The 11,923-nt window shown below is 33.9% G+C and overlaps 2 protein-coding genes across 4 annotated transcripts; one reads left to right on the forward strand and one right to left on the reverse strand.

The window, feature by feature from the left end:
* The first annotated feature begins 110 nt into the window (after positions 1 to 110).
* LOC116109286 (trafficking protein particle complex subunit 4) lies at positions 111 to 4,367 on the forward strand. 2 transcript variants are annotated; one of them, XR_004124751.1, is made up of 4 exons: positions 111 to 244; positions 319 to 487; positions 3,782 to 4,134; positions 4,227 to 4,367. XR_004124751.1 is itself a non-coding variant. In XM_031395519.1 (3 exons), exons 1-3 carry the CDS (start codon positions 185 to 187, stop codon positions 3,976 to 3,978), a joined length of 426 nt encoding a protein of 141 aa, XP_031251379.1. In that variant the 5' UTR covers positions 111 to 184; the 3' UTR covers positions 3,979 to 4,219. The 2 variants fall into 2 exon arrangements, 1 of the variants encoding a protein (XP_031251379.1); XM_031395519.1 differs by lacking the exon at positions 4,227 to 4,367 and having other exon boundaries at positions 3,782 to 4,219.
* On the reverse strand, positions 4,307 to 7,200 carry LOC116109284 (receptor-like cytoplasmic kinase 176). 2 transcript variants are annotated; one of them, XM_031395516.1, is made up of 6 exons: positions 6,923 to 7,200; positions 6,154 to 6,464; positions 5,864 to 5,999; positions 5,604 to 5,746; positions 5,361 to 5,484; positions 4,307 to 5,059 (listed from the first exon to the last, which is right to left on the reverse strand). In XM_031395516.1, the coding sequence occupies exons 1-6, from the start codon at positions 6,972 to 6,974 to the stop codon at positions 4,644 to 4,646; spliced, it is 1,182 nt and encodes a 393-aa protein (XP_031251376.1). In that variant the 5' UTR covers positions 6,975 to 7,200; the 3' UTR covers positions 4,307 to 4,643. The 2 variants fall into 2 exon arrangements, with proteins under 2 accessions (XP_031251376.1, XP_031251375.1); XM_031395515.1 differs by having other exon boundaries at positions 6,154 to 6,467; positions 6,923 to 7,199.
* Positions 7,201 to 11,923: the final 4,723 nt, after the last annotated feature.

Consider the following 11,923-nt stretch of genomic DNA (forward strand, 5'->3'; position numbering starts at 1 on the left):
TCTAATAGCCACGGTTTCAATAAAAATATAAAATATGTATACGTGGCGTTATGATGACCGTGTGATTTCTAGTTAATTATTATTTTAATTTTTTAATACCATTGACATATAGAGATTTGAGTCTCACTCTCATCTGATTCTTCTTCGTCCTTTTAAGTAATTTGATTCCTAAAAGCTCTTAAAAATGGCTGCAATTTACAGTCTCTACATCATTAACAAATCGGGCGGGTTGATTTTCTACAAGGTATTATCTCTATCCTCTATTATTTTGCTTTGATTGTCGAAATTGAGCATGATTTGATTTTGTGGAATAATTAGGATTATGGATCAGCCGGACGAATGGACACAAATGATAGCCTGAGAGTGGCTAGTTTATGGCATTCAATGCACGCGATCTCTCAACAGTTATCCCCTACTACTGGTTGTTCGGGCATCGAACTCCTTGAAGCGGATACTTTTGATCTCCATTGCTTCCAATCTCTTACTGGTAACTTTATTTGATCTTATTATTTTACATTCATTTCTGTCTAAATTCTGTTTTTGTTTTGAATTTAGTTTTGTTCATGTGTGCTAAATTATGGAAGGAAATGTTTAGAAGAGAATAGAATTTAAAAAGTTCAATTTCTGTGTTTATGCATCATGGTTGGTTGGTTGATTCTAATTGTACTTTCTCATGGTCCCTATTCATCTCAACTTCTGCAGAGAAATTTGTTGAGTTTGAGGAGAGAAATTAGGATCCTAACTTCTCTTCTTTGTTTCTTATTAAAAAAGCATTTTCTCAGAGGCTCAAACCAAGTATTAGGTTTTATAAGTATGTCATTCAGAGAGCCTCAAACATATGAAAAAGAAATGAGAACACAAGCATGGTGATGTTAAAGAAAGTTGTTACCTGCTGTTAGTTGAATCAATCATATTAAAATTTTAGAGGATTAGATAAAATCAGAGTAACATAGCCCAATCATATCCATTGGGTAAGATACATCAGGACGGATTTTATGTCCTTGTAAAAGTTTGTAGGGAGTTAACTAACTTAACTTACTTGTATGTGACAGTTGATGTCAACTGTCACTTGGAGAATGAGGCAGGTGAATTCATGTATGACATGTAGAATGATATTACACTAGTTAGTTATGAATTGAAGGGTAACATAATTCTCTCATTGCTATGCACAATTATAGCTGATGATTCTTCACATGATTTGCAACAATTTCCATTTTAGAGTATTCCACGCATGTGTGTGTAAACAATGTAGGGTATAACTTATTCAATAAATTAAAAAGTCTCTTCTTGTCCATTATTTCTTTGCTTGCTCTCTCTGTAATTTTTTGATCTCTAACTCTATAGCTAGCTCTTTGGAACTTTTTTTTCATGGTAGCAGAGCAGTGATTAATCTTCAATTAATATGGCAGATTCAACAAATGTAAATCGACAAATCCCACTTGTTAATATATATAGAACAACAAACACAACAGTTTCCTAACTCATGCACTCAAAACACTTTTAATTTAGTCATCCCTAAAGAGACATGAAGATCTTGATTGATTTTCTCGACTTAATCTTAATTTGCAATAGTCTTTATTTCTTCCCTGGGTTTGTTTGCTGTTTTCTCTTAGTTCCAAAATTCTATCCTTACGGTTATAAAAACTGCCAGACCTGATTCCTCATTACTCCAAGATGTTTGTCGTTCCCCTTAATCATGAAAATTGCAAGAGTCCAAAATTTTGTCCTTGAAATTATCATGTCTGTGAGACTTGATTCCCTTTCAGTCCAAGATGTTTTTGCCTTTCCCCCTAATCATGAAAATTGCAGATGACTTGAGTCCTTATCACTCCAAGACCTAGATTAGTGCTTGCTATAAAGCTATTAGGAGATTAGAGTTCTGTGATTGGTCATTTGCTCTATCTAAGTGGAGAACTTCGGATTTCCATAATGAATACTTTGCGCTTTCAAGCCATTTAGGCATTCTAGCGATGGATTTTTAAGACCCTAGAGATTAAGCAGCAAACAAGTTTCAGAAAGAAAGAAAGTCCCAAACTCAATAAAAAATAATAGGAATGATGAAGAAGGTTATTGAAACAAGATGCAGCCATGTAAATCCTAAGAAACAAATGAAAAAGCCACATCAAGAGGCAAATTGAGATTGAGCTAGAAAAATTGATGAAGATTTCCATGTATCTTCAATAACAACAATTTGACCATACTCTAATCCTAACCCGGCCAAGATCTGCATGTGTAGAGCATCTTCAGAAAGACAGCACGGGACAATGCTCTAGTCAGTACTGGACTTAATCTTGAAAATACTCATGGTTGTCTTACTTTTTCTTGTATTTTAAAGTTGCATCCTAGGCTGTAGGATGAGCTTTGTCTTGTGAGCAGTAAAAACTTTGAGAGCTAGCTAAACTTCATAAGTGGTGGAGTAATCTGTTGCAGCACCAAGAACCCCTTCTGTTATAATTGACTTCAGCAAGCTTAATGGGGTCTGGTTCTGCTTTTTCTGAACAAGATTGCAGCCAATACAAACCTTGTTTGAGCCTGGAGTAGTGCTTATGAAGGGATGATGAGTTTTCTTTGTCCTGTGATTAATCCCTCTAGGTCCTTTTCTCCAATCAAGGGGAGACTTGGGATTTCTGTGGTGTATTTGTTCCAGTTATGTGAAGAATCATTAGCTAGAATTGTCCATAGCAATGAGGGAATTTTGTTATCCTTCAATTCATAACTTACTATTGTGATATCATTCTAACCGTCACACCTGAATTCACTACCCCATTTTACGTGTCACACCTAAATTCACCTGCCTCATTCTACACATCACACTTGACGTCAAGTGTTACAGTGTCATGTAGGATCATAACTGTATAGTCTCTCACCAGAAAGTTAAGTTAGTTAACTCCCTATGCACTTTTACAAGGACATAAAATCAGAGTAACCTTGTTGTGAAACATTTTTATACATGTAACACTTGAAATATCAGCCGCCACATATTGCCATATAGAATCCTGATTGTGAGTCAGCTAACCGGGTAGTTAAATTAATTAACTCTTTTTCTTCTTGCCATATAGAATTCTCCAAGTGCATCTGCTTACCACGCCTAGCTTAGTTTCGGCTCAATTTGAGCCTTTAGAGTGGCCTGCTTTTAGGGGTGTTCAGTGGGATGTTTGTTGGTATTGAAGCTTGGACCTGTTGTAGATGGCACATTAAGAAGCTTATACAGGATGTACAGTGTGCAGCTGGTTTAGGAGTTGTGGTGTGTTGTCTGGTTCTCTTTGGGGCTGCGGTTTGGCTGATGCAGGTGCAGCAGGTTGGCTGCTTTAGGTAGCTCTTTTTGCCTCCTTTTTTGTAAAGGCACTCTAGGTTTTGAGTGGGGTTCTTGTGTTTTTTTGTTGCTGTTGTTTTTAAGGATTGTATATCCTTGTTGTCTTGTTCTTTTGTAGTTCGGTCCCTTGGGGGCTTGTCCAAGGTTCTCCTTTCGTTAGGAGAGTTCCCTACTTACTTAGTAATTCTTTTATTTTTATATAATTACCATGTTTACCCAAAAAAAAAAAAAAAAATTTTTATTAGTTTTCCTTTCAATGTGACCTGAGTTTGAAACACCAAATCTACAAACATAAGAATATGTATCATTCCCATCGTTAACTGTAATTTAAAAAAAAAAAAAAATGATGTTTTTGCAATAATTTCATTGATCCTTGAGAAATACTCAAGGGGCGTATTTCTTCAAGTGTGAAAAATTGACAATATTCTTCTGATGCTGAAAGGAATTCTTGTCAATTTTGTTGTACAGGGACAAAGTTCTTTGTGGTCTGTGAACCTGGAACGCCGCACATGGAGAGTCTTTTGAAAGTCATCTATGAACTGTACACAGATTATGTACTGAAGAATCCCTTTTATGAGATGGAGATGCCCATTCGATGTGAACTATTTGACATCAACCTATCCCAGGCTATACAGAAGGATCGTGTTGCCCTGTTAGGGCGATGAATTGCCCTAGAACATTGATCTCACCAAATTGTTTTTGTTTTCTTATCTTGGTTTGTATCTTTGCAATAGCAAAAATACTGGTTTTGTTTCGTATGAGCTACATCTTGTTCCGCTCATTATCGACAAAGCATGTTTTCCTCTAGACTAGCAAAACAGGTGCATTTTGTTAGCAGCTAAATTCTGTTCATTTTATATCATGATTCAAACTCTTCATTGAAAAGAAAACATCCTACTTCATGTTTCTTCAGGGTAGGGCTCTGTCGATTTCAAATCACACCAATATCTGGACGAAAATGCAATGTAATTCACTTCTGGACATAGTAGAGTGTGAAGAAAGGGAGATCAATAGATTCAATCTCTCCATTAAGTACAAAATCAAGGTTACATCAACCCAAGAACTAGGTAATATTTAGACAACTCAAATAAGCCCAGTTACATGTAACAGAATCTCCTACATATTTCAAACACTTTTTCCTAGTACAACTAAATATTTAGAGAACTCAGATTGCAATCTTGCAGCAACCTGGGCGTGAACCAAAAACGTTTCACATGTCTAAACGCTAAACAAGAACTGTACAATTCTCAAACTCGGTTATAATACTGCCAAGACCCAAGATGCATTTAAATAATGAAAAAATAGCTGCAGCAGATCATTTTCATCTTCCCTACGCACGAAGCGGGGAAGCAGAAGGCCTGGGATAAGCAGTTTTTCGACCATTCGAATGAATGTGACCTCGTCCATGGTGCTCTTTTTGAGAACTTTTTGATATGTTTCCTGATTCCTGAAGTTGTTCCAACACTTTTACCACCTCATCCATGTCTGGTCTGTACTTGGCTTCCGCAGCTAGGCATTGAAGCGAAAGAGTAGCTGCCTTCTGCGCTTGAGGCAGTGAGTACTGACCTTCAAGGCGGGGATCCATGACACGAAATATTCTTCGTTTGTTGATCAGGTAAGGTCTTGCCCACTCCACAAGGTTGTGTTCTCCAGATGGCCGATTTTTGTCAATAGCTCGTCGCCCAGATAACATTTCCAGAAGAACAACTCCAAAGCTGTATATGTCACTCTTGGCAGTCAAATGACCTTCCAAATAGAAAACGAAATTAATGATCAGGCCACATACATCACTTCTGCTCAGTACATTCCAATAATAATAACACATAAGTAAATGCAGCCAGAACATCCCAGTAGAAGTCATTCTTCTTCTTCTTCTTCTTCTTTTTGTATGTGTTTCCAATAAAAACATGTTTTAATTTTTAAAACAACTGGCCAAGATAGTAGATTTTTGTATTGGATAGAAGTACAATAATACAATAATAAAAAGACGTAAAATACGGATGACATAGTGTGTCTGTCTCACTTAAGAATTTTCTCATGTTTGTACCTGTGGCTAAATACTCTGGAGCGGCATATCCGTATGTTCCCATGACCCGAGTAGACACATGGCTCTTATCACCAATCGGTCCATCTCTGGCCAAACCAAAATCAGAGAGTTTTGCATTGTAGTTCTGCCAACATAGTAAAAAAAGGTCAGCGGTGCAGCAAGTAAATTCTGATGAACCATAGACCAGAATAAATTCAAGTAAGTTACGGAAATGACATTAAAAGATCTGGCCAAGTTGCATACCGAATCAAGCAGGATATTAGAAGCCTTGAAGTCACGATATATAACTTTCGGTTCAGCACTGTGAAGAAAGGCAAGCCCCTTTGCAGCACCAAGGGCAATTTTCATTCTGAGGCTCCAAGAAAAAGGCTGGAAGTGTGATCCCCCTGTTTCAATGTACATAATAATGCTTCATTATAGGATAAGTATTGGGCATAATAGTGCTGTAACATGCTTCTCTTCATGGAATAATATGAACAAGTATAGGGATATGAGGAACTTACTCCTGAATAAATGATTCTCCATACTACCGCGAGGCATGAACTCATATACCAGAAGCCGATGCTCGTCCTCTAAACAGTAACCAAACAACTTCACAAGATTAGGATGATGGAATTGCCCAAGATAGTTAATTTCTGTCTGTATGCCCAAAAACATGAAAAAGAATCAATACCATGCCATAAAGAGAGGTACCAAAGAGAGCATATCAGTTAAGGAAATTTTATATAGTCCTCACTTCAAACAAGTTCAAATCAATCACCCACAAATTAGAGCAACCAAAATCTGAACTTACTAGCCATTCCTTGTGACCCTGATATCCATCTTGGTTAAGTCTCTTCACAGCGATCACCATGCCGGTGCCAGGCTTGGTAGCTGTAAGCGAATGCTCGTCAACCCATCCCTTGAAGACTGAGCCAAAACCGCCTTCTCCCAAGACGCTATCAGGCCGGAAGTTCCTGGTTGAGGTCTTCAGGTCACTGAAGCTGAAGTTCTTTATATTCGATGACTGCAAGATCTCGCCCTCACTCCTCGGGGTTTGAGGTACAGAAGCTGAAGAGACCTTGCTACTAGAAGAGCTCAAGTTCTTTCCACCTCTTGAATTCACTTCTACACGATAGGAACATATAAAGGGGGTTTGTAAAAAGTAAAACCAATATGTTTAAAGTAGAGATCACAAACTCCAGATCACAAACTCCTTCCATTAACACAAATACTATAAAAATGTTAGAAATTAGCACACTGAAAGTCCTACAAAATCACAAACTTAACATAGAAAGATACAACATCCAATCCAAACGACAGAGAAGAACAGTAAATCAGAGGTGTGTCTTTATTCTGCTATGCAATTAAACAAGTCTCAAACATAAAAATCCCAACACATACATAACAACTATCATCATATTAACAAATCTCACTAAAATAACATCCATAGAATCAGAAAATGAAGTTGAGTGCGTTACTGAAACATTCTCAAAACATCCCAAAAACTTCATTAACAAGCCAATCAATTCACAACTAAAACTTAATCAATCATTAATCAACCATTTAACAACTAAAAATACCTGTATTAGAAAGACTCTCAGCCTTGATCCGGTTGCTCCAACAAGCTCCCATTTACACACAACAAAGATCCTATAAAAAAAAAAACTGAACCCAGAATTCCAACACAAAAAAAGAAGATCAGTTTTTTGTTGGTGATGAGATTCTGGGAACTTTAAGAGTGGATTTGGCTTGAAAACTGAATTAAAAGATAGCTGAAAGCAGAGCAAAAGGGAGGAAAAAAGTGGTCTTTGTTATTGAAAGTTGTATTCATTTTTACTTTCTTATTTGTTGTTGGCCATTAAAGACCTTAGCCTACCAAAGACAGTTGACTTGGTTTCTAGTGTCTTTGTCTTTTTTGTTACCCCAACAAACAACCATGAACTGAAACCATACTTACCATTACAGTTTTTAATATTCTTATTATTAAATTAATTAACTTTTGTAATTAAATGATTTAATTATTAATGACATCCTTCCCATCATCATCATGACTCGTAGCATTGTCTCTTTCTATGGCTGCGGTGATTCTGGGCCGTCGGATTCGATGGTAATGATTAGAGGTGTCGTAAGATCCTCAATTATTAGTCCAAACTCTTATCATAACTTTTTGTCACATGAGGAAAGTGATTAAAAACTGGTACTTTCTTTACCCCCATGTGCACGCAAAATATTCTCGATATTTACATTTTTTTTTATCTATTCCTTTTTAATTAACAAAAACATTTAATAATTGCTTCATTTTAAATGATTTTTTTTTTGTTTCATTAACAGAGTAGATAGATACCAAAACTTCCTTTAAAAGATATTAAAAAAAAATATCAAATACTTTTATAAAATTATCAAAAAATTTCTAAGTGAGTTATATTTAATGCTTTTTAAATAAAGTCGATAAGTTTCATAATAAACGATCCTACAACAAAAGATTTTTTTTTTTAAATAATAAATTGATGTGTATTTAACCTTTTTGTAGTAAAAAGTAAATTCATGTGTGTTTAATCTGTTTGAACTTTGAAGTAAGAATATGTGGGTTTTAGAATGCAACCCTAACCTTGCGTGTTTGGTTTTTATTAATGAGCATCGGTTAGTTTTGAAAATACGATCGAAACTTCATGTGTTTGACTTTTATTGTAGAACATCTATTGATTTTGATAATGTTATCGTTTAACCTTAAAAAATTATATCAACCTCTCAACATTGCTGACAGGATTTTCGGATGTTAGATTAATTAGATTTTGATGAATGTTAAAAAACGTTATTTCCTTCAAACGTAAATCGAATGACCTAATGATCCGTAATAACAAAGGTTACAGTCGCATTTCCAAAACCAATTAATATTCACTACAAAAATAACTAACACACGGGGTTTAACTATTTTAAACCCAAGAAAATTTTGAAATAAACTCATTTAACATTGGAATAATTTCATATGAATTACTTGAAAAACACGGAAATATTTTATTTATTTATTTATATAGGAATAATTTGGGTGTCTAAATTTTCCAAATGTTTGTATGGGTGATTGACCCTACCAACAAACAATACAGACAAAGATTATATTGAAATAATAATAAAATAAAATTCGCACCGACTGCCAATTCAGGCAACAACATTCTCTGCTCCTTATGGAATTAAATTAAAACGATATTAATTAAACCACTTTTCAGTTTTAAATTCTCACTTGAATATGATATTAATTAAAGAAAGATTAATTATCGTATAATCATGATTAGTGCATGTATGAAGACAAATATATAATTTTTATGGAGTTAAATATTTAGCCACGTCTCAATAACCAGCATGCAAAATTTAGGTTCCCACGTTCTCCATAAATTTAAATTAATATAAATTATCACTTGATGAATAACAATAATCTTTATTTTGTTGTTAATTGCAGGTCGGGAGTATATTATTAATTCTGGTCCTATTGGACTCAACTTTGGGTTTAGGTTTGTTCTTCATTATTGGTCTGAATATATAATTGGGCTTTAGTTCATAAGAAGAACAAACCTATTCCTTATTTGGGTTTCATAATTGTTTTAGGCCTTATAATAGATATAAAATAAAATAATTAAAAAAAAAAAAAACCACAAAAATGTTGCATAAGGGACATTCCACTACTGATTCTTTTGTTAATTCAGAAATCTACAACACTTGTTTCGCAAGTCTGAGTACGAAATTGGAGCCTCCGCGTGAACTCTATATTAGAAACAATGACTTTTGGTCGTATATGTATCTATTTTTATTTAGAGAAAACGACATATTTTCACCTAAGGTTTAACGAAATTTTAAGTTGATACCTCTAGTTGTATTTATTCTAGATTCTTACCCTTAAAGTAACGTTATTTTTTTTATTTGAACAGATTTTCAACTTTATACTGTAGTGCGGCGCACGTTAGTACTTTAAAGTGCATTGGTGCTTTCTTTAGCATAAGATTGACTCATTTTAGTAAAAAGTGGCTCACGTTAGCAACGTCCAAGTTGGCGATTTTTGGCTTTTTCTGGTTGATTATGAAGTCCAAAATCACTTACGAGACCACTGTTGGACTCCCAACAACCTCCTCTAAAAACCAATACCTTCACTTGCCGACCTTACTCATATTTCTAACCACCTCCAATAGTCACTAACGGTGTTAGTTTAAGGGTAAGAATTCGAAATAAATGCAATAAAGGATACCAATTTAGGATTTTGCTAAAGCTCGGGTGGGAATGCGTCGTTTACTCTATTATTTATATCAATAAACAAACACTTTTTATCACTTAAATGATACTTTATACAGTAAAACCTCTCTATAGTCATAATGGTGGAATTAATTAATTTTATTAATATGAGGAGGTTATAATTTAATAAAGGTGTGGTAACAAAAATTTCTTTATAATTCATGTTTTAATAGTACAGTATTAAAATTTCAATCGATGTTTTAATACTATTAAGATTTCAATTCAACGTTTCAATTGCCTATTTTTGAAACGAATAGAAAATCGTGTCTTGAAACTAGCAAAGATAAGTGTCCTTGATGAAATTGTAAATGTAGTTTCTGTATAGTCAAATTGATGTGAAGTCACAAACTATTATCAATTGTTTTAATCATTACAAAATTATATAACAAATTGATGTGAAGCCATATATTATTGCCAATTGATTTAATCATTACAAAATTATATAGCAAATTGATGTGAAACCACATACTATTGCCAATTATTTTAATCATTATCAAATTAGGATCCCCGGTGTCTATGAATTGCAAGTTACAAATGAAGTGGATGAGGAGAATCAAAGAGTCATTGTAGAATTTAGTGATCAGATTCGACAGCTTTATTACACTAATCGAATGGATATTAATGTCTTTCTCAATCATCCAAATAAGCAATAAGTCATGTATGCTTTAATTAAAGAAGAAATCATTACTACAATTAGACAAGAAGATAAAGGAAATAATCATGAGGATGATAGTACAGAAATACAAAAAGTTTTTGCCAAAAAGCTTTAAACACACTTGAGAAACTAAAAATATATGGCTTTAACAAGAAGATGTTCATGTTAACGAGTAACCTATCTGCAAGTTAAAAGATGTAGTAACAACTCTAAAGCATAAATCATTATCTCAAACAACTTCAGATAAATATTTTATTTCATCTTAAATCTTTAATGTAACATAACATATATTTTTTTACAATATATAAATAATTATTACTATGTGGAGACAACTTTTCTTAAGACGGGAATTAGAAATATTATAACTTATTACAATGTAGAGTTTATTCTTATTTATAACTATCCCAAATTGGGAATTGAATATTTTATGACTATATAGAGTTTATTCTTATATAAAGTATTACTATAAAGAGGTTTTACTGTATAAGCATCTTTTGTCACAAAGTATCCCTTGAATGATAAAATTGTCCCCTAAATGCACAAGTGAAACTTATGTTATTTTTCTTTTAGTATAACAGCTTTAACTTTAATCTAATAAGCCTACCCTTTTAAATCCCTAAGGGTGTGTTTGGTTGAGGGTAGTATGAGATTAATGTCATCTTATATTATTTGATTACCACGTTTAGTTGTTAAGTAATATAAGAATCTGATAATTTTTCAAAACCAATAATAATTATAGTTGGTAATATGATTATCTCAATTTTCTTAGGTATTTTAAGATTACTTGGTAATTTTATTTTTATTACAATTTTATCCATTATTAATAAACTTTTAGGACAAAAATACCCTTGTTATCTAAATAATTTACAATAAAATTTATGGATAATTTTAACCTCATACTCAGGATTTTTAAGACAAAATTACCCAAGAGCACAGCCACCCCTAGCCACCACCCTAGCCAGCCAAGGGATTGCCAGCCGTCGGTAGTCATCGGAACGGCACAGAATTGCCATGTTTGGCTGTCCGTGCGTTGATAATGTTGTTTTTGGCCATGGATATGTCGGAAACAACCATATCTAGCCGGTAAAAGGCCAAATCTGGCAATTGTGAAATGCTGGCTATTTTACGACCGCTAGATCTGACATTTTCATGGCCAAATCTGTGGCCATTTCACAACCACATCTAGTAATTTTGGCTAGTTGGAAACTGCCTTAACGGCACACTACTGGCTAGATCTAGTCGGTAGTGTGCTGTTACAGCAACTGCCAATGCTGGTGGCCGACGATCGACAATACTTTTGGTGAGTATGAGTGATTTTACTACAAATTAAAGTTTTATATGACTGCTATGTTTTAGCAAAATTTCAAATATAGGGGGTTAAAAGAATTGATTAAAAAATCAATAATAAAATAATATTACATTAATATTGTAGAAGGAGGGTAATTTAGTAATCTATATAACTTACTTACTATTTATCCTCCCAACTAAACATATCCATCAATTTATTATAATCTAACCAAACACATTTTCCTAAACATTTCCAATAATCTTTAAGGTAATTTTTATTTCCATTAATATAATATTCTCAATAATACAACATTCTCTATACCAAGCACACCCTAAAGTTAAATTCAAATTCTGTGCATTC

This window comes from Pistacia vera, unplaced genomic scaffold (genome assembly GCF_008641045.1).
Source record: "Pistacia vera cultivar Batoury unplaced genomic scaffold, PisVer_v2 Contig577, whole genome shotgun sequence".
Taxonomy (NCBI): Eukaryota; Viridiplantae; Streptophyta; class Magnoliopsida; order Sapindales; family Anacardiaceae; genus Pistacia; species Pistacia vera.